Source organism: Thunnus thynnus, chromosome 5 (assembly GCF_963924715.1).
Source record: "Thunnus thynnus chromosome 5, fThuThy2.1, whole genome shotgun sequence".
Taxonomy (NCBI): domain Eukaryota; kingdom Metazoa; phylum Chordata; class Actinopteri; order Scombriformes; family Scombridae; genus Thunnus; species Thunnus thynnus.
This window is the reverse complement of record NC_089521.1, coordinates 22,761,984-22,789,026: the sequence shown is the minus strand read 5'-3', so window position 1 is coordinate 22,789,026 and position 27,043 is coordinate 22,761,984. Positions and strand designations below refer to the sequence as shown.

Here is a 27,043-nt window from a genome sequence, read left to right as displayed (position 1 = left end):
CACTTTAATTTCTCGTTATCACTGTAAACTTCATGCAACCAGCTTCATGTCTACATTTTCTTCTTCTTTCCCTCCTTCAGGCAACGGAAAGAGCAGAAGGCAAAGCATGCTGTTTTAGATTCTCTGGACTGTATTTTTTTTTTTTTTTTATTATTTGGGAAGGATCTCCTAGCTGTACAGTCTCGCCGATGGATCAGTAACCTGAGATGGATGTTGGCGTGGAGCACCATCATCATCATCATCATCATCATGACTCCCACCACTCCCACTCCCCCAACCACTTGGGGTACTTGTCCACAGTGCGAACCCCCTCCCAGGTTTAGCCTGAACCTGGCCCAAAAGAGACATTTATATACTGTACATCTATATTTATTGAGAAGAGAATTTGCTGCTAAATCCAACTACTGTCTAGAATTCTAACTGGCTCAGTCACTTTAATGAGTACATGCAATGTGTATAGATTTTTAAATTTTTTTTTTTTTTTTTTGAAGTGGTGATATTTTTAGTGATTATTTTTTGTCATTATTTCCATTTTCATACATAAAAACTCCACCTCAAAGCTCTTCAGTGTGTGTAGGTGTGTAAGGCGCACAGACAAACAGAGAGAAATGTTTCTGTAGCAGCTCAAAAAGATTTTTTTTTTTTTTTGATTTTCTGTCTCTGTTGCCACGATGCTGTTTCTCAGCAGGCACCCATCATTTGTGACCATTAACTCTGAAGGTTTTTGAGGCCAACTTTGATGTAACTGATAATTTTACCCTAAGTGGAGGCTAATATGAGAGCAGTGCTGCCAAGCTTGGTGAAAACAGATCACATCCTTGTCAGACGCTGGCATATCATTCCAGGATGCTGTGGTCTCTGTTGTGACCAATGAACAAATGCAGGGGGAAAAGAAGGCAAAGTAGAATTAACATGGGCAATATAGAGATGGTTACGCCTCCTAAATTCTTCAGAAAACCTAAATATTTAACTGCAGTGCCCGGCCTCCTCGTCCTTGTTCTTTTTCCACCTCAAGTCTCCTCCGATCTGTTACAAAGAAAAGGTGCAAAGTGAATTTGGTGTTCTCCTTGCTGCCATTCCCATCTCCATCAACTGTTTAAAAAAAAACAAACAAAAAAAAAATCCTTTTTTTCTGGATTGCCTCCATTATTGTGTTGCATGCCTGCTCTGTTGTATGAGGAAGCACACAGCCACTGAACTCCTAATTCAGGGAGAACTAGCTATAGTCCTGCCCCTAGTGAATACGATACTGAGTCACAGTCTATTTAACAGTGTTACAAGATATGTTTTGTATGATATTCTTTAACTTTATTTGTGGATAATTGTTATTGGTGTGGGATTCCGTTGCAGATGCCCTCCCATGAGTTTTTTTTTTTTTTTTTCCAGAGTAAAAATTAAATTTAAAGTTTAAACAGAAATTATATGAACTGGTTTTGATTTTTTTTTTTTTTTTTTTCTCCTGATGCTTCACATTTTATTTCAGCTCCTGTAAAACTTGAAGGCGCTGCGTTCAAGCATTCAATGCTTTGTTTATTGAAAATGACAAGACATTCTTCACAATACAAAATTATACAGAATACATACTGTATACCAAGTCCAGTATAAAAAAAAAAAGAACATTACAAGTGTTACAAAGGTTTTTCATTGATTTGATAATCTCGTCTTCATTAAAAGATTTGGGAAAAAAAAAAAAAAAAAGAAAAAATAGGACAATAAGGCACAGCCGGTACTATCTGAGAAGCATAGTGCATACAATACATACAATACCCCACAAGTGAAACAACCAGCTTCACATTGTGATGATCATTTAAGGAGGAAAAAAGTTGTTTGTTTTTTTTCTGTTTTTTTTTTTTTTTTTTACAAGATTAAAACCAAGCTCTGCGCAGAAGGAGCAGCTAGCTAGTCTTTAACAGCTAGCTACACGTCGCTACTGTCCATCGTGGACAGGGTCATGTGGAAATGTGCTGTACTTTTATCACAAAGGTCCACACGTCTCACAGACATCGTGGCATATGGCTTTTACCAAGTGCTTTCAACCACTGGAATCTGAAGCAACTCAAGTGCAAAAAAGTGAGGTCACATACTGTCTCGACGGACTTTTCTGAAGCAATTTTTTTTTTTTTTTTAATGACAAGACGGACGAGAGATTGCTGCTGATGATGTTGACGACGGTGACAAACTTTCAAACAAGAGATGGGTGAAGATGGGAGGGTTTTCACTAGACCCTGGATCAGGATTTGTGGGTGGTGGGGGACAGGAGCAGGGAGGAGGGTGTTCCTTCCAGGTTTGGCAGGGGGACAGGCATGTGTCCGTTGATTAGGCTGGGGAACTGTGGAGGAAGAGAAAGGGGCTGAGAGTTAGCGAGGAGGGGACGGAGGCTCTATGAAAGCTGCTTTCCGGTGAGGAACTACAGCATTGTCACTGCTCTGGTTTCCTGTTTTTTTATTCATTGTGCCTCTTCCTTTTCGTCTCTGTCCCCTGTACCTCCGCAACAGAAGGAGAAGTCAACACTGTTTGTGCACAAAGAATCCGGTATGGTTTGTGTGTGTGTGTGTGTGTGTATGTATATGCCTGTGGAGGGGGTGTGGTGTAAATGTGTGTGTGTGTGTGTGTGTTTCACAAATGAGGAGCAGCTCTCAAACCAGTCCACCCTGTTCAGACTGGCTCCCCTGGGCTCAAACAGGAAGTATTCACAGGATTTCCTCTCCCTCTCACAAGCGCTGAAACAGGACACCTCTGCTGGACCTGCTTACTAAGTCTCGACTAGTTTCACAACCACTGCTGTCTGCTATTTTGCGAATCACAAAAACATATTGTTTTCATGTTTGATGTGTTATTTCTGTCAAGTATGTGCTTGAAAAACAACAAATCAAGTTGATAAAGATACATTCTGACACTTTAAGAACATAATAGAGGGACAATGGAGATTACATGCATATTTTTTATATTTAATATAACTTATAACAGGCATTAAAACTGGAGTCAATCCTTTTTATTTGCTGTGGTGATTGTTAAATCTCTTCAAATATGTTGATTCATCTGATTTTTTTAGCAACCGTTAAGTAGAGCAGCGATTTTGCAGCAGCAAACTCATTTCACCTGCACAGCCTCACAACTTCCTCCTCTGCTCTCAAACGCCACCAGTATTCCTCTGAGCACACCTTCTATTATCATCAGCTATTTTAATCCCTCTTTCTTCCTCTTTGCATCTACACCTGTGTGTGTATGCGTGTGTGTGTGTGTGTGTTTTCTTACCTGGAACAAGGAGCTGTGGCCCTGCAGCCGGGCGGGGCTGAGCGGAGCGACGGGGCTTAGGCTGCTCCAGAAGTGGATGCCTGACAACAGCGGACTGTGAGCCAGCAGCAAACCAGAAGGAGTCTGCGAGGGGGAAACCGGGGGAGAGAAATGGAGTGAAGGAGGAGGCGTTGTGTAAATACGAGAAACCAGCGAGGACAACAAGAGAAATGCAGAGACCCACTGGCTGCGGAGTGTTGCTGTAAGGGATTCGGTAATGCGAAACATGCTGAAATGGTAAATGGACGTGTATTGGCGTTTGGAAAAACAAACTGAACGGAGCAGGAAGGAAGTCTGTGGTTTCTCCCCGAGAATACAGGGGTGACGTGGGGAGGAGAGAGAGAGAGGGAGGGAGGGAGGTGGATGGTGGGGGTTGTTGTTGATTGGGGGGGGGGGATGAGGGGGGGGAAGGTCCTTAAGCACTTGGAACGCCAACTCGAGAGAAAACATATGAAATCAATTTCTCCCTCTCTCTCCTGGTCTTCTCTCTCACCCTCCCCCCACTTTCCCCTGTGTCACCTCAGAGAAGTGAGCCAGTGTTGCGGAGGGACCCAGCCCTGCTCCCATTATTAATGGAATTATTGGAGCATATGGCATCACTTAGGGCCTCTTCCCCCTCTCTCATAGGTTGAACTTGCAGAAGATTTCTGTTAATCTCTTGTTTTCCTCTGATCTCACTTTTTTTTTTTTCTTTTTTTTTTTTTTTGCACCCTTATAAACAGACAGTGTGAGTGCAGAATTAATGCCTTTCTCAATGTGTTGGACAAACTTCAGATGTGGCAGAGTAATTTCTCTTTGTAAAAATTCCTGTGTAAACACATTAACTGAAATAGATTATTAAATACCAGCTGAGGCTTGAGGCACAGCCTTTGGGGTTATGGCAAAGATCAAAACAAACCAAAATGTCACAGCGGGGTGGATTTGGCTCTAAATTTGTGGCAGAAAGTACTCTAGAAATTATACTGCTAGAGTCATTCAGGGCATTTAAGACTACACAAAAAATGGTTGTAAAAAAGCGAGGCATTATAACATCTTGTGTTTACCAAATTTACATTTCACCTTAACTTTTATGCCTCAGACTTTATTTAAGTATAGACATATTTCTACAAGGCCTGTTATTTGCAGCACATAAACATTTCTAGGAGTAATTTCTGCCTTTAACCCGCAGAACTGTTTATCAAACACAGACAATGACTCACTAAATTAGTTTCAAAAACAAGCAAATTTAGGCTGTTTAAAATGCCTTAATGACTTTCAAGTGCCTGAGCAAATTTTTAACCTAAAATCATACATGTTTACCTTTTTTTCATACCTTTTTTCACTCTCTATTTCTTGAGGGAATTTCAGCTCCAGTAACTACTTAAATAAATATAGTGGTAGTCTTTCCACCAACACATGCCAGGCTGTGTCAGATGTCTCTTGCTGCTCTCTGAACGCTTCAGGGACACTGACATCATACTCTGGATAGATCCCATCATCTCCCCATGGCCAGCCAGGCCACCGCACGGAGGGGACAGATTTATTCTCTCTCTGAGAATTGATTATTATCGGGCTCAATATGCTTCAGCTGTGTCTGGCACACAGTGACACGGTCTCTACAACTACTTCAATTATCGAGAGCAGAAATAAGAGAACATGTAAAAATGTGTCAAAGGGTAACAGTCGGGTGTGTGAACATGTCTCGACTGGATCGAGATGAAGCAGATTTTGGAGCAGTCTCAGGTGTGTGCAGGGCCTACCGTTGCTAACTGTCGTTTTCAAAAGATGTAGCTGATTGGGCAAAAGGGTGGGAACGCCTCGAATGATTACCACTCCCCAAATGCTCCCCAGAGGCTCATAAAAATCACAATTTAGAGTCTCTAAACCGCCTGACTCATGTCTGTAAAGAGGGAGCAAATCTAAAGCAAGCAGGATATTCAACCTTTCATGCAGAAAGTGTCAAAACTGAACTGACTGTGCAGCGTCCACTGTGCTGTCCCGAGGGAATTCTAGTTGCGTATTATTCAGGTAAAACATCTAACCTGTGCAGTGAAGAAGGCAGGAGTGAGGGAGCCAGATGGCAGTGCCGGGCTGTTTAGGGCGATGGAGCCGATGTCACTCCCCGCAAGTAGCAGGGACGGGGCGGAGATCTCCAGAGCTTTGGGCTTTTTGCTTTTTGGTGGGAGTCCATCTCCTTGGTTACTACTACTAGAAGTAGAGCTACTTCTACCGCTGCTGCTGCTGCTGCTGCTGCTCCTCTTTTCAGGAGGCTGCAGGGCTCGCTCCCTGTGCCCAGAGGAGAGGTTGAGGGGCTGAGCGCTCTGGTCAGAGTCCTCCTCCTCCTCTTTGGCTGCAGGGCTCCAGCTATGGCCAGGTTGGGTGTGGGGGGAGGACGGGGAGTGGGAATGAGAGGGGAGTTTGGATGGCCTGGGGGAGACGTAGGATTCGGGTTTGACAGATGGAGGGGAGCTCCTCTCGTGGGCGTTGGTGCCAAAGCGGATGACTGAGCGTGGCTCCTCCTGGCGCTCCCGCAGGGCGCGGAGCAGCTCGGGCTGGTTCTGAAGGGAGCTGATGCTGAAGGAGGAATAGAGACCTGAGCGAAGGTAGTCGTTCCGACACTGCTGAGCCCCCAGGGCTGCCAGGGTCCTCCTCTGGGCCTCCTCCTCCCCTTCCTCTTCCTCCTCCTCCTCTACTTCCAGCTCGGGGGCCTCTCCTTCCTGGAGGGGAAACCTTCCAGAAGCCAGGCCCATCTCCACCGCCTGGGGGTCCATCTTCAGGATCTCAGGGAAGGACACAAACTTATAGACAAACTTCTGGCCAATCACCTTCTTGATGATGTTCTATAAAACAAACAAAACAAAGTAAATTAAGTTATGTACAACAGGCTGATCAATCTAAATATAACACATACAGTATAACAGAGATGTTGGGCAGCATTTCAGTCTGCCCAGCCGAGGCAAGTTGCCACACTGAAACAGCTTTGAGTGCTACATCATAGCCACAGCTCTACTGTGTGAGAAAGAGGAAGTGGAAGTGTCTCTGACGGGAGATTGCTGGTTTAAAGAGCAGAACAACAAAGATTTAGTTATGGCGTTTGACTACTTTCACATGCCTTCATGTCCTATCAGTTATAATAGCTGCACTAGCAGGATTACTTAAGACGGAAGCAGCTCTTTGCACATATAACCACAGTCACTTTTCATTTCACCTTGTCGTAGTAGTAGCGCAGGGCTCTGCTTAGCTTGTCGTAGTTCATGTTGGTCTTGTTCTTGCGTAGCCCCCACAGCTTGGCTACTTCCTCTGACTTCAGAAGCTTGAACTCGCCATCCGTGGACGTCCAACATATCAGGTGCTTGTGACTCTGGTCCAGCAGCAACTGAAGCAGGAACTGCCACAGAGTGATGGCGCTGTCCATACCTAGAAACGAGACATACAGATGACAAGGTCAGCGAGAGATTTTGTGAAACCAGCGGTACAGTTTGACTAACGGAGCGGAGCGTGAAACATCAAAGCCCTCGCTGGTTATCTTTTAAAATCTTCATGATGGTGTCTGAGGTCTTTCACCTTTGGCCTTTTTCTCTTCGGTGATCGTGACTTTCTATGTTTTCTACCTGTGTAAACTAGTAGTCAATAAAACATACCTTCCTTCTTCCTTATTTCTGTCTTGCCAGTGTGCTTTTACTCCATACAGACTAAATTTGGTTACTGGCTGAGAAGGGAACAGCCTGTCTGAGCTGTAACATGTGGTGTAAGGAAGAGTAGACCGGTGATGAATAGAACAGTGTGTGTTAAAAGAGTGTAGTGTAATGTAGCAGCAGCAGGAGAAGAGAGAAAAAAATATAAGGAGGAACAACAGCTCAAGCCAGAAATATGCTGCGGTTCAACCTGGCCCTCTCTCCACAGGAAGTATGACGGGCCCAGGGTGGGTTATTCCTTTAATAGAGGAATGTGCAGCCTCGAAGCTCCTGTCTGCCAGCTCAAAGCTCACACGTTAACGGGGGGGGCGGGGGGGGGGACTGTTTCTGTCACCACAGACAAGCAACATCAGAGTAGTGCTGAAACAATTAGGCAATACCACAAATTAGTCAACTGCCTGATGGCAAATACTATGATAAGTGATGTATCATTTATTAAGCGGGCAAAAAAACCCCCACTGGTTTCATCATCTGAAACGAGGAAATGAGGATTTGCTGTTTCTCATCAGTGTGATTTCAACATCTTTTGATTGGAAAATGACAATTTGAAGATGTCATCTTAGGCTCTGAGGAGCTCTGATTGCCATTTTTCACTATTTTCTGACATGTTAGAGACTAAACAATTAATTGAAAAGCAGTTTACAGATTAATCGATGATGAAAATAATCATTAGTTGCAATCCTACACTAGTGAGACACATATTGATAAGGCTTGTACTTCAATATTTTAATGGTACTGACTGTAATATGTCAGCGCATGATGTACCAAAACTGACAGTTCTTGTATATTTCTTCTTTCATCAGGTACTATTTTACTGTTTTAAATGATTTTGGACTTCATGTTATTTAGATTTCTTGTCTGTCTGCTTGTGTGAAAAGTTTGGGTTGTTTTGTTAAATAAAAAAAAGGATTTATTTGACAAAAAGCAAGCTAGTGAAGAACGTATTTGAGAAATCGCTGCCAAAACTCAATTACTGACACCAGTATTGAAACTTTTCGAAAAACACAGAGTCCAAACACTGATAGACTGGACTGTATTGGCATCTTGTATTCTTCGCCGTCTTATCTGTGGATGTGCGGAGTAACTGGTGACTGATGCTGAAAAACAATGATAACAGAGCGGCCTATCAACCTCTCCGTGCCTCTGTCCGGAGAGGAGAGACAGAGAGAGAGAGGGAGAGGGAGAGGGAGGGTTGGACTCGTTTCCGACACAAGCTATCCCCTGAGTTTTCTATCTGCCATGTGAAACTACAAACCTGTCAAAGTCAGGACTTCCTCCTATTCTACTTCCAAGGACAAATGGTGAGGAGAGGGGATCCCACAGCAGGGGAGCATTTCCCCAGTCCTGCCACACTTCCCACAAAAAAATCCCAGAGGGAGAGGGTCAAAAGATCAAATCATTGTCGTCCCCCCCCCCCTCCCCACCACCCAGCTCCACCCCTTCAACTCAGACTTCAGTTCGGCTTTAAAACACTTTGAAGCAAATATTGAAGTCTGCCAATACATGATCCCTGAGCTGACAGGTCAACAATTAGGTCAGTCAGACTTATAAACATTCAACTTTTGCAAGACGCTGAAACAGCACGGTGTGTCTGTATGTCAGGAACACCTTCTGCATGTATCGGCAGGGGTTTTGAAATGTCACAAAGTACAACAAAGTGATAATAACCTCACTAATGATACACTAAATGAGTACTGGATTGACAGGTTTACCACACATAGGTAAAATCCCACACCAAAGCCCTACAATGAGGCGACAACACACACACACACAGTCCTCTTTCTAGGAATATCTCAGGAGCATTGTGGTGGTTTGGGTCGGGGGATGAGGAGCCCTGCTGCGGATGCTCGGGCTGAGATGTCTCGCTGCGCGCACAAAGCCATCCAGTGTGTTGGCTGAACGGAAACTCCTAATGAGATTAGATGGTGTGTGTGCAGACATTACTTAGCCATGACTAAATCTGCTCTCTTCCTGTTCGCAGACGGTGGAAAATTCAACAGGGGCCCATAGGAAAAGCATCTCTACACTCGGTTGCTGTTTTTGCATTGCTCTGCTTTTGTTTGCCTCTCTTTTTTGGGGGGAGGTGAGGGTGAGGGTGAGGGAAAGAGAGAGAGGGGGGGGAGGCTACAGTCTTATCCGCAGTTAAAAGTTGCAGCGACTTTTACGCACAGAGGTCTGAGCCACTGACTCATTTTCAAGATGTTGCTCGGACCGGAAGATGGTGTCCGAATCTAAATCTGTACTATTCTTGCATTAAACTTGAAAATACGCTCGATCCGAATAGTTTTACACAAGTAGAAAACTTCACAACCTAGACAATTCATATAAACCGTGAATGCCCCCGCTAATACAACTAATCGTGCGCTATTTCACTTTCTACAAGCCAGCAATTAACCAACAAAGCGCAGCTCATAGAAAGATGTCAGTTTCTTTTAGCTTACCTGCGATCTCTTACTTGGTCTTTTTTTTTCCCTCCGCGAAACTTTACGTTGAGGCTTGTGTGATTCCTTGTTTTTCCATGCTTACTTCTGGTCTACACAGTTGTGCTGGACTGAAATAGGATCCTGGGCTTTTTCTTTTTCTGAGCAGGAAGTTGGAGCAGGCAGACACAGAGCCGGCTGACTTCCTCTCCCCTACGATTCCCCAGGCAGTTTGCCGTCTGTGTAAACACACTTTTCCTCCCCTCCTCTTCTTCTCCGCCTGCCCGCTGACGGCCAGCAGTAGGCCTACTCTACTCTGAGTCGGCACACATGTTGATACAGAAACTCCTACAGCCCGTAAACTGACATCATCAGTCCGCAGCAGGCCACTGTGGTGCTTTCAGGTACGCCTCGTTAATTCAAACACCTCCATTCCCGGGCCCAAAAAAAGTCATGCGGTTTTAGGTCTCATCTATTTTTAAAGCCCCCCTACAGTCAAAAATGTGTTTTTTCTTCTTGTTCGTACAGTTGGATGTTTGAGCTTTACTGTGCAGAATGATGTATGTGCAGAAGGCTGTTTTCACAACCATCTGTTGAAAGTGGAAAGTTTCTCTGTGCTCATTAAAAATCTGATTTTAAAGGTGCAGTGTGTAGACTTTATTGTTATCTAGTGGAACAGATTTGGCAGAAGCATGTTTTAATTAGTGTATAATACCATGAAAATAAGAATTGTTGTATTCATGTTGCCTTGGAATGAACCCTTAATATCTACATAGGGAGTAGGTCCCCTTCTACGGACCGCCATGTTTCTACAGTAGCCTAGAATGGACAAACCAAACACTGGCTCTATAGAGGGCCTTTTGTGTTTTTTGCAAGTTTCGCGGGCACCATAGGTTCTCCTACACGCTTGGAAGGGGAGGGTGAGGGGAGGAGTATTCAGTTGGTTGTAATCTGCAACCTCACCACTAGATGCCACTAAACCCTACACACTGGTCCTTTAAGAGGGGGGCCTACAAGCAGGATTTGAGACATCATTACTAGTTTGGATGCCAATTCTGGTCCAATATTCAACTAACACAAGTGTGATTTGGAAACTTGAAGCCTCCGGTGCACAAACACTGAGAATGGACTTTAAAGTGAAGTTGGAGACATCTTGTGTCCGGCAGTTCAACTTGTGAAATGAAAAAATAATTGCATATTCAGAGATTCTGGTATTTTTAATGAGGGAGAAGGAGTCGATGCCATTCTAAGGATTTTAATGCAGTAATGCTTTTTTTTTCTGGAAAAACCTTGTCAGACACACATTAGACACACATTCCATGCAGAGTATTTTTGTATGTCTTATTACATGTGTGGAAGGGATGTTTCATAATTGGGGTATTTTGTGTGACGTGAAGTGAAGTGAAGTGGATTAAATGCACATCAGGGCACATCAGGGCACGGGACACGTCATGCATTACTTTGACACTAAAACACCCAACCAATTCTGTACTTCTTGACAAAGAAATGCAGCTTTCGTAATCAGACTTTATTGATCCACAGAGGGTAGGGAGGGAGGGAAGTACAAGTGACACACTAAGAGGAATGAAAACAGATCAGATGAGGAACTGTTTAAATAAAATAAAGCAGCTAAAATTTACTGAAACACTTTTGACTGGATCAATGTAATCTGCATTACATTTAGAGTTTTACATTTATTTTTTTTGTCATGATATTTAAAATATTTTGTCAATATGAACAAAGACTGATTAGCCCATTTGAGCATAATATCAAACAATGATAGACATCTTAAATATGTAGCTTTGAGATGGTTGCATTTTTTAAAAGTTTTTTGGGCATTTTTGCCTATTTTGATCATTGACAATAGAAACAGAGGAAACATAGTAGAAGAGCACCAGAGATGACATTAATTAGTTGACATCTGTGTCTTGTTGTCCAAAGGGGACTCCAAGAGATGGTTATATTTAGGTTTGAAGATTTAGACAAACTATTGGTAGCATTGCATCCGACGCGTCTACTGTTTTATTCTGAATATCAGCTTTTTCCATCAAACAAAAGATTTACAGTCTAGATTGCAGAACTTATTTGTTCCTCAGTCGGTCAGTATGTTAAATAGGAGTACGGGCTCTCAGTATAGGCCACAGGTAATGTTACATCGAGGATCTAATGTAGTAAACCCACAAAGTGTATTTTAGAACCTGTCTACTTGTGTAGGTAAAGCACTTGGCTGAGTGTGGAAGCAAGTGGTGAAAGTCATTTTTAAAATTTTATATTTTAGCACTTTTTTGGAAGAATGAGATTTAAACAAATCCAGTGAATCATGGGTCGAATGTGATGCTTTGATGATGCACTTAGTCTTTGCTCAAAGAACTGGATTAAAATAGACTCATGATATTAAATTGTTGCAACTCTACTATCTAACATTTTGCTGAATCAACAACCCCCCCTTTTTTAATATTAGGTTGCATTATTTATATGCACTTGAAATGTCTGACAGCAAGTGAAAGCATCACTATTAAATGATAAACCCTCTCTCTCCACTCTTTACTAAACATATTGAGGTCAAACTTTTATTAAGTTATCTTGTAACTATAATTTATCATTACTATGGTAACAAGCAAATAAATGATTGATTCTGTTGTTGGAAAAACAGTAATTGGTTTGATTACACTTTCAGTGAATATAGGTTACTTGTCTGCAAGGGTAAAAAAAAAAAAAAAAGTCAGCGAGTCAAAGAGTAAAACAGATTTCACTCATCACGTTTGGATTACGTCCAAACATCCGTGTGACAGACTAGTGGAGGTCAGTGGTCCAAGGTGTGACACCGGTGAGGCGTGGCCCCCGAGCGCTGCGCCTGATTGGTGGCGGAACTTTCGGCGGCTGAAGGTGGTACCTTGGAGAGCGGAGAGCAGCAGAGCAGAGCGGTAACAGAGTCCGGTTGAAGTGCAATGCCTCGTTTTACTGTCCACATCCGAGATGAGTGGTTGGCAGTGCCCTGCCGAGATACCACCAGGAATATCGGGTGGCTCGGAGAAGAGGCGCTCAAACGTTACGTGAAGAACAAACCGGACAACGGCGGCATCACGGCTGTGAAGGACACTCGTTTTATTGTGCGCAGGTGCCAGGGTTTGGGTCTGCTGGACGCGGATGACACCATCGATGATGTACTGGAGGATAATGACTTTGTCGAGCTTGGTATGACTGTATGCATGCAAACATATAACATATATTTGTGCATCACGTTTGGGAGACAGTGGAGATATTGTACCATTAGCTGTGCGTAATGTGTGCGTATTTCTGCATGGGGAGTCATGTTCTGACGACACGAGACATCAACTATATTTACATTATCTACAAATGAGAGGAAATGTGTTCAATGTGTATTATTATCTTCTACTTACAGCAATTGAAGGAGATACCATGTCTCCTGACTTCATACCGTGTGAGCCTGGAGTTTCTCATCTGTATCCTTAAACGTGTTATTTGTGCCAAACAGACAGTGGCTACTTTTGATCTAATTAAGTCAGATTTTCAATTTCTTCAGACCACTACAAGCCACAACAATGACTTCTCAAAGGTTAAATAAGAATTTGTGTTATTTATAAAAAAACCTAATGGGTTAAATTGTTGGGTTTTATAATCTCAGTAAAAATGGCAACACTGATTTTTTACTAAATGTTATCCTTAATTAAATTATGTAAAATAGGACAGCAGCATACAGAGAACCTGGAGAAGTAAGTGTATATTTCAACCATTATCTGTTTAAATTTGAAGATTACATGCATATCACATATATATTGACTGGTTTTTTTTGTAACATGCGTCTCCCTGTGCAGTATATTGCCCTGGATGGCAACAGCCTGACATCGACAGATCTGGTCAACTTAGGCAGAGGACTCTACAAGATAAAGGTAATGATCAACACACTGAATTTGTTGTCATGGCTCTTCTGTGGTAATCTTTGACGTAATCATTCCCTTTACAATTATTTTCAGCTGACTCCGGAGGCAGAAAGGAAAGTTGTGCAATCCAGAGAGCTTTTGGACACCATTGTCAAAGAAAACAAAGGTTAAGATACATTTAAGAATAAAGAATGTGATTAATCTTATCGTTAACCAGCTACCAGTAATTACAGTACTTCTGAAATTAAAATTAATTGTACCGTGTGTTCAGTTCTCTTTCTTTCTCTCTTCCTTCCTCTAGTTGTCTATGGAATCACAACAGGTTTTGGCAAATTTGCCCGAACTGTCATTCCTGTCAGCAAACTCAAGTAAAGACAATATTTCCATTTCCTTTGTTAACTGTAGATCTCCTGTTGGAGAGTGAACGCTTTTTAATGTGCTGATAGTCACTTTTGGGCACTTTTTATTCCACAGGGAGCTGCAGGAGAACTTGGTGCGGTCACACTCAGCAGGTAATAAAAGATACCTTTTCGGTCTAGATTTTAAAGGATCACATACATTTGGTGTTACTGACAAGGTGTTTAAGGTTTTTCCGTGTTTATGCCTGCATCACTGATGTTACGTTGTGGTGTGCAGGTGTGGGAAACCCACTAAGCCCGGAGAGGACCCGCATGCTGCTCGCTCTGAGGATCAATGTTCTGGCCAAAGGATATAGTGGGATTTCTCTGGAGACCCTTCATTCCATGATCCAGGCCTTCAACGGTAAGCCACGGCTGGAACCATCATCCTCACTTTACCTTGGCTGACCTGGACTATCAGCTTCAGTTGAGTTCACTTCAGGTCAGTATTGGGGAAGCTAACTATCATATGACTAATCTTAATCTCCAATTTACTTTGCCCCTGCAGCTTCCTGCCTCTCCTTTGTCCCAGAGAAGGGAACGGTGGGTGCTAGCGGGGATCTGGCACCCCTCTCTCACCTGGCCCTGGGGCTGATGGGAGAGGGTAAAATGTGGTCTCCCAAGAGCGGATGGGCCGATGCCAAATATGTAAGAACTTACAGACAGAATTGTCATAACTTCTCCCTGGTGGTACAACAATAACAACTTGCTTAATGCTACAGGAATTGTGTTTTTTGCTTGTGGTGAAAGGTTGCAGGGCCCAATAGGAAAACATGTTTGCTTTTTGATGACCCTTTGCCCTTTAACATGTTTTCTCTCCTTTCATCTCTGGCAAGGTCCTGGAGGCCCATGGACTGAAGCCAGTATCACTAAAGCCTAAAGAGGTAATGTTAAAAACACACCACGCTCTTTTATATTTGATTTGCTTGCACTAGAGAAATTGTCCCAGGGTTAAGTGGGAATAAGTTGCATCATCTTTCTCAAGTACAGGACAAGCACAGTGGTAGCATTTATACTATAAATCATCAAATTAATCACATTTGCAGCTGTTACGTGCACTTATTAACTCACTCAGCATTCTCCAAGTGGCTTCTGAAACCAGGAAATACAAGCCAAATTACTATGTTTTTCCCTCACAGGGCCTTGCTTTGATCAATGGGACCCAGATGATCACTTCTTTGGGGGCGGAGGCCGTGGAGCGAGCCCAGTCGATCGCCCAACAGGCTGACATCATTGCTGCTCTCACCCTGGAGGTGCTGAAGGGAACCACCAAAGCTTTTGACAGCGGTGAGCAGCAGCCACAGTGGTGGTGAACGAAAATCCCAAACGTAGATGAGATAATTTACCTTCAACTCCCAAGATTCTCCAAGATTATCTGTTTCATCTCTCCTCTTTTTGTGGTCTCCTTCTGTGTAGACATTCATGCACTGAGGGCCCACCCGGGACAGGTAGAGGTGGCCCTACGCTTCCGCTCGCTGCTGGACTCTGATCACCATCCATCTGAGATTGCAGGTCTGAGGGTACACCCATATTCTGAAACAGAAAAGTTACAGAGCATTACATAATAATAGTGTAATTATTGTTATACACATCACATCTAGTGTTCAGCATTATTGTGTTCAAACCAATCACACCGTGTGGAGTTTGTATGCAAAAACATGTATTATGAATACTTCTACCATCTTGTAGGCACTGCCTTCATAGCTGGAGCACTTCACAGCTCATAAATAGTTAGGATGGGTCAAATGCAGAGGGTGTATTTCCCTGCAGGGATTAATAAAAGTGTAGCTTTTGCTAATATAGTGTGTTTTTCCAGAGAGCCACCGCTTCTGTGACAGAGTCCAGGATGCCTACACCATGCGTTGCTGTCCTCAGGTAACCTCAAGTGAAGCCAAGTTTATTTATATATCCCAAAATCACAAGTCTGCCCCTCAAGGCTTTACAATCTGTGCACCCTCTAACTGCAGACTCTCAATTTGGAAAAGGAAAAACCCTGTGGTTGATTCTCGTGTGGATCCCATATGAGCTGGAGCTGGAGACTATGTTTAAGTATTGTTCAGCTGTGTCTGAGTGCTTTTTTATTCCCTCTCTGTACGCAGGTTCATGGAGTCACCAATGACACAATAAAATTTGTCCAAAGCATCATCAATACAGAAATCAACAGTGCCACTGACAACCCTGTATCCTTTGCTAACTAGTAGACTAGAGGATTAGTCTGTCATGTAAATCTAGATCTGACACTTTTCAACCACAAGTTCTACGTTCTGCCACAAACTGTATGTTGTTTTTTGTTGGAGCTTTGAGTGAAACATTTTTCTTAACAGCTGTGAAAGATGGTGTTTGCGGAGAGAGGTGAGACTATTTCAGGTGGGAACTTCCATGGAGAATACCCAGCTAAGGTATGTACAACTCTTCAGTCTGAGATATTTGTGACTCATAAAACATCTTTAGATGATAGACAGTAGATTTCGTTCCCCTCTCTTTTATTATTATGTTCTTTCTCATAGGCTCTGGACTTTTTAGCCATTGCAGTCCATGAGCTGGCCTCTATCAGTGAGAGGAGGATCGAGCGGTTGTGTAACCCATCTTTGAGTGAGCTGCCAGCCTTCCTTGTCAATGAAGGAGGACTCAACTCAGGCTTCATGATTGCTCACTGTACCGCTGCTGCCTTGGGTCGGTGTGAATTCTTCTTTTTTTAAATTCTTTATTTTTCTGTAATCTGTATTTTTTGTCTTATTACAACATTTGAGCATAAACATGCTGATTTTTTTTTTTTTTTTAACTGTGTCTAGTTTCAGAGAATAAGGTTTTGTGCCATCCGTCCTCTGTGGACTCCTTGTCGACCAGCGCTGCCACTGAGGACCATGTGTCCATGGGGGGCTGGGCTGCTAGGAAGGCCTTGAGGGTTGTGGAACATGTGGAGCAAGGTAAGGCAATACATGCCATGACTGGATTACTGCTACTATTAATATGAAAGTTCTTATAACAGGACAAAGGACAAAATTACTGAATCACCACATGTAAATAACTAACTTTATAGTGATAACTTAACCACAATAACATAAGCTGCTACACAGGTAAGTTATCTAAAGTTCAATTCTTATTTACACTGACAGCGTAAAAAAAAGGTTCAGATAATCACTGAATTTCAAATATACTTCAAAGCAACATGAAGCAACTGCCCCTGGTTCAAAGAAGCTGAACAATTTGTTCCTGGTGTTGCTGCTGCAACGAAGTGCAAAGGTAGCAGTGTTGAAAACCCTGCCAGCGTACACCAACCAACCATGGATAAACTGAATCAGCAAACATTTACATGGCTTCAAATCAAAGCTCACTGAGAGGAACAGGCAGACACATGAAGATAGAGGTTAACTACTAAACTACAACAACACCTCTGTGGCAAAATATATTTACTCTGCATTGATTTTCATGGAAATATTCACAGGAAAATATAAAATATGGTCAAATAATAACTAAAGTAAGTGTTACTTATAAAAAGAGAAATAATCTTAGTTAAGTCTATCTACATTTTTACATCCAGATGTGTTTAAGTAGCAGAACACCCCAACATGTCTGTTGCTGACTGTTGAACATGGTAGTGGATTTACTGGAAGAGTACTGTGTGCAATGCTGGGTTAGTTGCCACCTGTGTCATATAGTGGCTATTTAACATATTAACATATATACAACAACTGTTGCAAAACAAAATCAAGAGCAGTTAAATAACCCCAGGATAAGCTTGAGCATCTTCACGATCTGTACATCTTCCTCAAAGTACTGGAGGCTTTTCTCCTTGAGGAACAAGAGTGCTGAAGCTTTTCTACAGCTCTATTTGTGAGTTGATATTCCTACAATATTTGTGTCCAATATACAGTGCTGGCTACCGTATTGTGACCTTACAGCAAACACAGGATTGTCATGTAATATGCCAACAGTAGTGACGTCAGATGTTATGTATCAGTATAATTAGGTCAAATAATTACCACCAAAAAGAGACTTAAGTAAGATTTTTTAAGTATCTTTTTGCAAATAAACTCAAACTGTAAATTAGTGAGACATTAGTTTGCAATATTACGCATTTTTGTTAACTGATGTTATTTATCTTTGATCAGTTCTGGCGATAGAGCTGTTGGCAGCCTGTCAGGGTATTGAGTTCCTCCGCCCGCTCCGTACCACCACTCCACTGGAGAAGGTCTATGACCTTGTGCGCAGTGTGGTCAAGTAAGTCAAACAGATGTGGCCAAGTTACACAACTTTCAGTCCAATGAAATGATGTGCTGAATAGTTAATATTTATCCATTGGTCCACTTCTAACTCTCTCATTCCCTCTCCTGTTCTGCCTTTTACAGACCGTGGATTAAAGACAGGTTCATGTCCCCAGACATTGAGGCTGTGCATCGTCTACTGATTGACCAGAAGGCAAGTGCCGACTCTTCTGAAAGAAGCAATTTTAATTCTACTAATTCTTACTGCAAAATGTGTCCAATGTACATATAAGCTCCAAACTGAAGAGAAATGGTGATTTTTTGAATGACGTGTGTATATTTTCAGGTGTGGAACGTGGCCAAACCTTATATTGACAAGTATCAGACAGAGTACATCCCCGAGTCACGTCCCGGCTCTCCTACTGCCTTCTCTCTGGAGCCTCCAGCATCACCGAGGAAGCGCATTCGTCATGAGTGAATCAAATGAAAATGCAACAGCTAAAATTAAAAAACAAACAAACCAACCAACCATCATTTATTTACACTTTTGAAGATTTGGATGACTACCAACCACACATCTCTGTGTGAGTTGTATTTATCGACACTTTTGTTGTCACTTTAAAATGTACTTAATTGAGTTTTTATTGCCTCATGACTACCTCAGCCATTGTACCAACCTATCTATCAAATCTTTTTAATGATGTAGCACAAGCATTATTATCATTATATGTAGATTTCTCTGGAGTAATTTATGAAATCTTTAATGACTGTCATCTGTACAACTTAAACAACACAACAATAAAATGATTTAAAGATGAACTCTGATTATTTTGATAGTGATGTAAGTCTGCGTTTGGTTCACTGGCTTTCTGATTTTATTTCTGTCTGTTTAGGACAGTTATATGGCTTCACATTGATAGTATCTTATTCCTGGTTTATTAATTTCTTTATCATTATATATTTTTAGTATTAGAAGTGGTACTGATAGTGTAGTATTAACAGTAGTTGTTATAGCAGTAGTGAAATGATCTTCCAGTATCACTTTTAAAACTTATATGCCATAAAATCACCACTAGAACTGCAACTAACAATTATTTTCATTATCAATTAGTCTGTTATTATTTTCTCGATTAATCGATTAGTTGTTTGGTCTATAACATGTCAGAAAATGGTGAAAAACGCAGATTGTTGTTTCCCAAATCCCAAGATGCGACTAACAGTCCACAACCCAAAGATATTCAGTTTCCTATCATAAAGGAAACTAAAATAATCACATTTAAGAAGCCGCGACCAGAGAATTTTGACATTTTTCCTTACAAAATCCCTCAAAATGATTAATCGATTATCAATATAGTTGTTGATTAATTGACTAATCGTTGCAGCTCTAATCACCACTCTCTTAAGGGTTATCATTAAAACAATAGGTGGTGAAGGCACAGAACATTATTTGATATATCTTTATCTAATGTAGGTGAGCTATTTCATGCCAGCAGGTTTATTTCAATTTCAATTTTTATTTCAAACATGTTAAAAGAAAAAAAAAGAAAAAAAATATAATTAAGAAAACAAGACAAACAAAATCATCAGCAAACATAAATCAAAATCCCAGTTGACAATTCAAATAAGGCACTCCATGTTCGAAAAGGAGCAGGAAGAGGTTCAAAACCTATCTAGTCCTATCCTCTTTTTTTTGCTTTAACAATAAACTTTTATGATTAATAAGAAAACTCAACTATCCACCACCAGTGTCCATGATAGCCCTCTCTATCAAATCAAACAAAAAAACAAAAATTCAAACAAAACAAGATCAAAACAGTCAGATTAATAACAAACCAAACACTCAAACAGCACAAGAACAAATCAATCATGTTGAAAACATCAAAACGTCACCAGTCCATCCCATATCCCTTACTAAATGCTTTTTGGACATACAAGTTCCTCTAAGGTCATGTTTATTTTCTCTCATTTGAAACAACCCTTGGATACTGTTAGGTAATTGTTGATTTTTTACTCTCTCTGTACATGATTTGGGCAGTTTACAGGTCAACCAGTTCTTTGAATTTTAGTGTTTTTAACCTAATAAAGAGTGGATTTGTTGGTTCTCTATAAGTAGTTTTGTTTACGATTCTTATGGGTCTTTTTTGGAGGATGAAGGTTGGATTAGTGTTTGTTTTATATGTATTTCCCCACACTTCCACACAATAAGAAGTTATATATTGGAGTCTAAAGGAAGAGTATAAGGTGTATAATGAAGCTTGATTTAGAAGATCTTTGGCTTTATATAGTAATGCAACTACTTTTGGTATTTTAATATAATTTATATGTGGCTTCCAGCATAATTTATTGTCTATTATCACTCCGAGAAATTTAATTTCAGTCACTCTTTCGATTTCGACATCATATATCATGAGTTTCCTTGAGTTCTTTTACCCAAAATTATAAATTTCATTTTACTTAAATTCAGTGTTAGTTTACTTGCATCAAACCAACTCTTCAGCGTTTTTAATTCCTCTTCCACTGTTGTTTTTCCAAATGTTGTTCCAAGTTGTCCCCATAACATAGAAAACTTGTATCATCTGCAAATAGAATAGTTTTCAGTGTTTTGGACACTTCACATATCTTGTTTGTGTACAAAATAAACAACACAAACAACAACGGTCCCAACACTGAGCCCTGGGGAACCACACAAGTAACCTTCACTAATTGTGATTTGACATTTTGTATCTGAACGTATTGATTCTCTAGTTAGCTGGTTAGCCAGGAGAGAACTATCCCTCTAATTCCATATCTTTGTCATTTTTTTCAATAATAAGTCATGGTCTACCGTGTCAAATGCTTTTTTGAGATCTAGAAATACCTCTACTGCATACTCTTTATTTTCTATTGCCGTTGTTGTTTCTTCTACAAATTCTATAAGTGTAAACGAAGTTCTCCTATTAGCTCTAAATCCATATTGCTGTTCTTACAGTATGTTATGTTTTGTGATCATTTAGTCTTGTAGAGAATATTTTTTCCAGTATTTTTGAGCTCTGTGGAAGCAAGGAAACAGGTCTGTAGTTTGAGAGTACATACCTGTCTCCAGCTTTATATATTGGTATGACTTTGGCTGTTTTAATTTTTCTTGTAAATACACCAGTTTGTAGACACTGGTTACAGATATGGGTCAGAGGTTTTTGCTATACATTCAATATTATTTTTAACCGTGGACATGTCAATTTCATTTCGGTCTGTGGTCTTCTTACTCCTGAGATTTTTAACAGTGTCAATACTTTCTTTTTCATTTGTTCCCCCTATAAATATAGAAATCAAACAACTTATTTGATATGAAACACCTGATGATGTCTGTCTAAATATACCATCTAGTTTGTAAATTATGTGTTTTAGGTTTCATCATTAGTACTGTATGTGAAGTGTGCCCTTTTCAGTGATGTAGAGATTGAAGTCTGAAAGCCATTTCCTTGTCTTTGTCAGTCCATTATCTACAATACAATAACACTCGATGTAAACAAGGAGGAATGTCCTTTTAAGTCTATAGTCAGATGTTTGTGAGTCAAACCTTCTTAAAAACCTCCTATTCAAGTTAAACAGCACCTACCTGTCCAGGTTGAGAAGCCACTCTGCCACCTTGAGGTGCTGTGAATAAAATGCTGAGGAAGATAATTTGGTATGTCACAGACCTGGAAAAGCAGGTTTTTGTCAACAAATTCAAAGGTTACAAAAACAACTTATAACAGATAGTTGCACATGTGGCAGAAATCTATTGTGCACACAAATAGTTCAACCTTACAATAAAGATAGTGTCATTCTGTGCTCACCCCAACTGAAATTGTTAGGAACACCAAACAGGTCAGTTTGTGCTGTTGCCATTTCAGGCCTTTCCCAAACACAACCTCCTTAACAACCGCTAAATTCATTTTTCTGCAGCATCTTGTGACCTTAACAAACACTTATGATTGAATCAAAGGCAAAAGTATGCTCCTATACAGACCACAAACACGCACACAAAAACAGGCTAAAGTTCACTACTGCCTGATTAAACAGAGAGGAATATCTGTTACAGGTAACAGCAGTGCTACAATACTGTACTGTTACACGAAACCTTTACATTTTTGAGATCTAAATGTTAATTATAACTGCGATTATTTAATATCCATTCAGTATTTCAATGTAAGGTTGTGGGTGTTCGGTGGCAGAATTCACAAACATTGTAATGATGAAAACTTATTTTTAGCTAATAAGTGCAACAAATTATAATCATTACAATTTAAAACACAGTTAGCCTATGACGAGTCTTATAAAGGTTTGATTATTTATAATCAGTGTTGGGTAACATTACTTGTAACTTGTAACTTGTTACATTACAACATTACTGCCATTAAAAAGTAACTTGTTACGTTACAGTGTTACCTGCTGAGAAAAGTAACTCGTTAGAGTACTTTTGCGTTACCAAAAATGAAAACTCCATTGTGATTCCTTGCATGATAATGCAAATACTTCCACGACGTGAACTCTACCATCTCGCTAGCTGAGCTATACACACGCACGGACACAACTGCAGGATTGGATACCTTCCACTAGTACACAGCTACGCACCAAGAAGTAGGAGTAATAGGTGCATAAACAGACAATTAACAGTGTGAATGTGTTTGGGATCTTCTTTTCTGTTTTTTGTGGCAACAAAAGAAACAGGAAAATATGGTGATATTGTAGCATGTTGGGGGTAGATGGGCGGCACTTCCCAGCATGCTCTGAGGCTTATGGACATAAGTTTAAAGGACCAGTGTGTAGGATTTAATGTCATCTTGCGCAAAACACAAAAGGCCCTCCCAAGAGCCGATGTTTGGTTTGTCCGTTCTGGGCTACTGTAGAAACATCGCAGTGCAACATGTCGGCCTCCGTGGAAGAGGACCCGCTCCCTATGAAGATTTAAAAGGCTCATTCTAAGGTAACAAAAATAGAATCACTCTTATTTTCCGGTGATTATACACTAATTTAAACATACTTATGAATATTATATTCCATTTCTGCCGAGTCTGTTCCGCTAGATGCCACTAAATTCTACACACTGCACCTTTAAGACCAGCTCTGCAGCATCACAGTCTCCTTGTGTCTACTTAGGCTTTAGTTATGAGTTTGCTGCTCATGCATAGATCTACTGGTCTAAAAAGAGAAATGAGTGAATTATCACTTACGACTTGCTGCAAAGAGCACATTGGTGTAGGCTGGAGAGGCACTGCAGGTTGAGTCTGGAGAGGAGGCACTGCAGGTGTAGGCTGGAGTGGAGGCACTGGGGTCTTGGGAGAAGAAGACCTCTATGGTGTCATCAGAAACCACTAGATCTGCAAGTGTGGCTTCTCCTCCCACATATTCCTTGAATCCCTCATCTTCCTCCATAGGCTCTTCCACATCTATCTGCTTCAGCAACTGGGAGCAGAAGTAGGTGATGTGTCACCTGCAAGGGGCACTTGCGGAGCGACAGAGGGCACTTGAAAAATGCAGCACACACACATATATACACACATATACACACACATAGAATTATGGACTTTAGACTGAATTGAAGAATTGCAACACATCACTGGTGGATGAATGTGTGCTCTAGCCAGCAGTACCTGGTCAAGCAGGAAGAGGAGGAGGAACCTGTGGAGTCACAGGAAATACAATAATCAATATTTGCAGGGTGCATTTACATTTAACTGAAGTTATGTGTAGAGTGTGAATACATTAATACATTTTAACAATCCTTTTGTCTTACATGGATGTAAAGCATAATTAGCCAGTGATTTTATAAATAGATTACCACCACCTTCTGTGCCTGGTTAGTTTCCAGTTGGTGCCTGTTCTATACATATTTTAAAACAATAAATATGTTGTGTTAGGGTGTTTTGGTTAGTTTAAGCTTCAATTATCTGACACCGACACAAACGATCCACGTTGGAGTTAAACCACTGCATTCTGCACCAGATGAAAACACTTCAGTCATCCCAGTATAATCAAACTCTATAGCTGATACAAGTCTAAAGTCTCACTGGTGCAGATGACTGTACTCTACCGCTCTACCGTTTCCTGCAAAGTAATTTTGACTTTTTTATTTATTCAGTCCAACTAATTGTTAGTGCTGTTTAAGGATCTCTCTATTTTTAGGCATTGTTAAATGTTTTCTGTAATAATTCATAAAACTACAAGGGGCCTTAAGTAATTAGTTTAACAAGATAAGCTAATTGGGACATATTTACATATTTTTAGAATGATCTGGACACCTGGAGAAACTAGTAAAAAGAGCGATCAAAATGAACACAGACCGTTTCATAAGTATCAAATTCAAATCAATTCAGAAAAGGACATAAAGATTTCAACGAAAAATGGCGGCAGCAGCGTTTCCAAAACAGGACGAAGACATTTACAGCGCTTTGCGTTATTGGGCGTTCCAAAATGGAACTTGTGATTTGATTGGCTCATCAAACCTGGATCTCGCCATCTGATTGGCGTTTAGAAAGATGGACTACGCAGCGTGGTTAGTTGTCAAATTATGAACTTCGCCATTTGATTTGCTTGTAAAAGATGGACCACGCTACATGATTGGTTTTCAAACGATGGGTTTCGTGATGTGATTTGCCAAATCTGTATCGTGGTTTGAGACAAGGAAGAAAAAAAAAACATGTCTCCTTCGAGCCGGATTCGAACCAGCGACCTAAGGATTTCAGCGTATTGCCACTACAGTCCTCCGCTCTACCAACTGAGCTATCGAAGGGACGCTGAACACAATCATCAAAATACTGTATTCGAAGCTGAACTCTATACAAGTCACAACTTTAATATTTCTTTTATCTAATAATTAGTGATATGGCCCCGATAGCATTAGCACATGTAGCTAACAGCTACATGACGAAAGTGCGGCCGCGTGCTACCGAATAGCAGTTGCCTAGCAAAGCGTTAGTAGCCTGACGTTACCAGTAGCTAGGTTATCAATCAGCGACATCACTTTTGCTTCAAAAACTGAAAGAAAGAAGAAAAAGAGTTTGATAATTCTGCTAATTTGCACAGAGTAGCACATAGTCAGCTAACTATGCACGATAGGGTAACTAATAAATCAGCAACATAAAACCTACCTCCCTCCTCTGTTCAAACACAAACAGGTGTGTGACGGATGTCGAGGTCCGTGTTGACTAAAATGAGCAGGATCCATGTCAGTAAATCGTTGCACCAAATAAACTACTCTTAAAGTTTTTGTAATAAATAAATAAATAAAATCACGCTCTGAAGTTACTTGTAGCTAAAATTAATGAAAGAAAACAGCAACAATACAGGCTACAAAGATTTCATTGTCAGTGACTGCAGGGTCTGGCCGATGTAATTTGAGAAGTTGTTAGGAAGGCAAACAATCATGGGGCATTGTTCATTAGAACTTTTTATCTTCTGTGCATGAGTCAGCAAAGTATTGCACGCCCATATTCACACCTGGAAGCTAATCACAGTATATCCACAGTCTGTTGCCAAGCCGGGGATCGAACCCGCAATCCTCCGATCACATAAATGTTATGATGGTTCCAAGTTTTTACTCAAGCACAATTTAAAAGGGTAGTTTTTACTGCAATGAAACAATACTGGCTCTTCAGTAGGTCATTTCTTCCTCTGTGTATATCTGTGCATATGTGCGACAGTATAGTTATAATTGTGTGTATGCCTTTTGTAATGTGTGTTTGTTAAGAACTGAGATGTACTGCACTGAAGAGGCCGGACCTCCTCCAGCTAACACAAGTGAAGAGGAAGGTGAAAACTCCATGTCTGAGGCCAGCACAAAGTAATATATACAGAATGAGACCTTCCCAGGTCACTCAAGTGTCACTGATTATCAGTTTGCATCACTATTTTTGCCTGACAGCATCATTTGGGAGTTACTGTAACTGTAATCAACAAAAAAAATAACTGTAATCAATCAGTCCAAGATCCCTCTAAAAGCAGCGATTACAGGGGGTTGATTCTAGAGGACAAATGAGCCATTAGGCATCAGTTTCACACCTTGAACACATTTTGAATGGTTAAGCAACTGAACATTTGGGCAATTTAGATCCTCTTATCATCACTGCCATCTCTTGCAGTGCTCTAAACAACAGGAAATTGTACTGTTGTTATGTATACTGAGAGTTTATCTCTGTAGAGCTGAAAACACTTTGTAGTTGTCCCTGCATTGCTGATAGCTGCCATGGGTCTAATTTATTGCAATTCAAGAAAACTGCATTTTACTGTAGAATTATTTATTTTATACAAGCTTTGGTATTTTACATCAAAAGAATCGCACTGAAAGGTGAAATTTCCTCTCGGCCAGGATTACTTTATCTGCAGTTACAATGAGCAACAGCAAACTCCTCTGATAATAAGCAGGCGGTGACAGATCTCTGCAGGACTTCAATATTTTACAGCATGATTGGTAAGATTTAGCATTTACATTTTTGACCTGATGCGCCTATTCATAACTACATAATAAATTCATAATATATCAAATCTAGGTGGGTCTAGGAGAATGTCCTATTACAGAGATGTACATGACCAAAGAGAAAGTTGCAAATTCACAGGTAAGTTACAGATTGTCTACAAGATGATACTGTTTGAACACAAAGTCTATGGTAAATTCTTGCATATTTTCACCTTTAATAAAACCTCAACCATTTTCATTCATAAGTAATGCCTTTTCCACAAACTAAATTACTACATTGTTTTTTAACAAATAAAGTCATTTACAATGTACCCACTATTCTTTCAAACTTCATCTACATTTGACCACTAGGTGGCAATATTCCCTCATTTTGAGACATTTTAAAAGTCTCCTTAAGACAACACATCCATGCCAAGATTTCTTTCTGTATCCAAAATCCATTTGCTCTCACAGTTTCGTGGGTCTGGTAGTTTTTCTGCTTTGTACACATAACAAAGTGCAGCTCAAACCAGCTTAAACCAATTCATAAACATGTGACCGTGACAGAGAGAAGATGTTATTCAGATGATTTTTCAGGTGTTGTATCACATTCCTCTTCCATTTTTGTCACATTGCCATATCAGCTCACCAGTAATGTGATTTATGTGTTAGTTTTCTTGTGATTCTCTGAATCCCCTAACTTACAACAATTACACACATTGCGACATGCCAGCACC

General features: G+C 40.6%; 3 protein-coding genes and 1 non-coding gene across 5 annotated transcripts in view; 2 read left to right on the top strand and 2 right to left on the bottom strand.

Annotated features, from left to right (window-relative positions):
- The window catches only part of LOC137183266 (cyclin-dependent kinase 17-like), a 33,266-nt gene extending 31,511 nt beyond the window's left edge, over positions 1-1,755 (top strand). The window contains exon 17 of the mRNA XM_067590183.1: positions 81-1,755. Coding sequence (XP_067446284.1) covers positions 81-118 — 38 coding nt within the window. The 3' untranslated portion in view covers positions 119-1,755. The remainder of the gene's footprint in view (positions 1-80) is intronic.
- Positions 1,510-25,233, bottom strand: LOC137183267 (ETS domain-containing protein Elk-3-like). Of its 2 annotated transcripts, XM_067590186.1 has the most exons (8): positions 25,003-25,233; positions 23,506-23,533; positions 23,086-23,357; positions 15,035-15,221; positions 6,482-6,690; positions 5,316-6,113; positions 3,256-3,378; positions 1,510-2,329 (listed from the first exon to the last, which is right to left on the bottom strand). In XM_067590186.1, exons 5-8 carry the CDS (start codon positions 6,686-6,688, stop codon positions 2,231-2,233), a joined length of 1,227 nt encoding a protein of 408 aa, XP_067446287.1. In that variant the 5' UTR covers positions 6,689-6,690; positions 15,035-15,221; positions 23,086-23,357; positions 23,506-23,533; positions 25,003-25,233; the 3' UTR covers positions 1,510-2,230. The 2 variants fall into 2 exon arrangements, with proteins under 2 accessions (XP_067446287.1, XP_067446286.1); XM_067590185.1 differs by lacking the exons at positions 15,035-15,221; positions 23,086-23,357; positions 23,506-23,533; positions 25,003-25,233 and adding an exon at positions 9,410-9,741.
- On the top strand, positions 11,838-18,712 carry hal (histidine ammonia-lyase). Its single transcript, XM_067590182.1, has 20 exons — positions 11,838-12,583; positions 12,792-12,852; positions 13,095-13,122; positions 13,225-13,299; positions 13,384-13,456; positions 13,592-13,658; positions 13,765-13,802; positions 13,927-14,052; positions 14,197-14,336; positions 14,525-14,572; positions 14,828-14,975; positions 15,105-15,200; positions 15,505-15,563; positions 15,788-15,868; positions 16,022-16,087; positions 16,196-16,361; positions 16,481-16,615; positions 17,801-17,909; positions 18,038-18,107; positions 18,240-18,712. The coding sequence occupies exons 1-20, from the start codon at positions 12,337-12,339 to the stop codon at positions 18,369-18,371; spliced, it is 1,965 nt and encodes a 654-aa protein (XP_067446283.1). The 5' UTR covers positions 11,838-12,336; the 3' UTR covers positions 18,372-18,712.
- Positions 24,557-24,644, bottom strand: trnay-gua (transfer RNA tyrosine (anticodon GUA)). The gene is given in 2 exon segments: positions 24,557-24,592; positions 24,608-24,644. It is a non-coding gene; the product is annotated as a tRNA-Tyr (tRNA).
- Positions 25,234-27,043: the final 1,810 nt, after the last annotated feature.

Excerpts from the sequence above, each read along its gene's own strand:
- hal (XM_067590182.1), top strand. The coding sequence starts at position 12,337 with ATGCCTCGTTTTACTGTCCACATCCGAGATGAGTGGTTGGCAGTGCCC. Across the intron at positions 12,584-12,791 it reads TAATGACTTTGTCGAGCTTG|CAATTGAAGGAGATACCATG; the intron begins GTATGACTGTAT and ends TTCTACTTACAG. Across the intron at positions 18,108-18,239 it reads GTCTACTGATTGACCAGAAG|GTGTGGAACGTGGCCAAACC; the intron begins GCAAGTGCCGAC and ends GTATATTTTCAG.
- LOC137183267 (XM_067590186.1), bottom strand. The coding sequence starts at position 6,688 with ATGGACAGCGCCATCACTCTGTGGCAGTTCCTGCTTCAGTTGCTGCTG. Across the intron at positions 3,379-5,315 it reads CTGCCTTCTTCACTGCACAG|ACTCCTTCTGGTTTGCTGCT; the intron begins GTTAGATGTTTT and ends TCCCCCTCGCAG. Across the intron at positions 2,330-3,255 it reads GCCACAGCTCCTTGTTCCAG|TTCCCCAGCCTAATCAACGG; the intron begins GTAAGAAAACAC and ends CTTCCTCCACAG.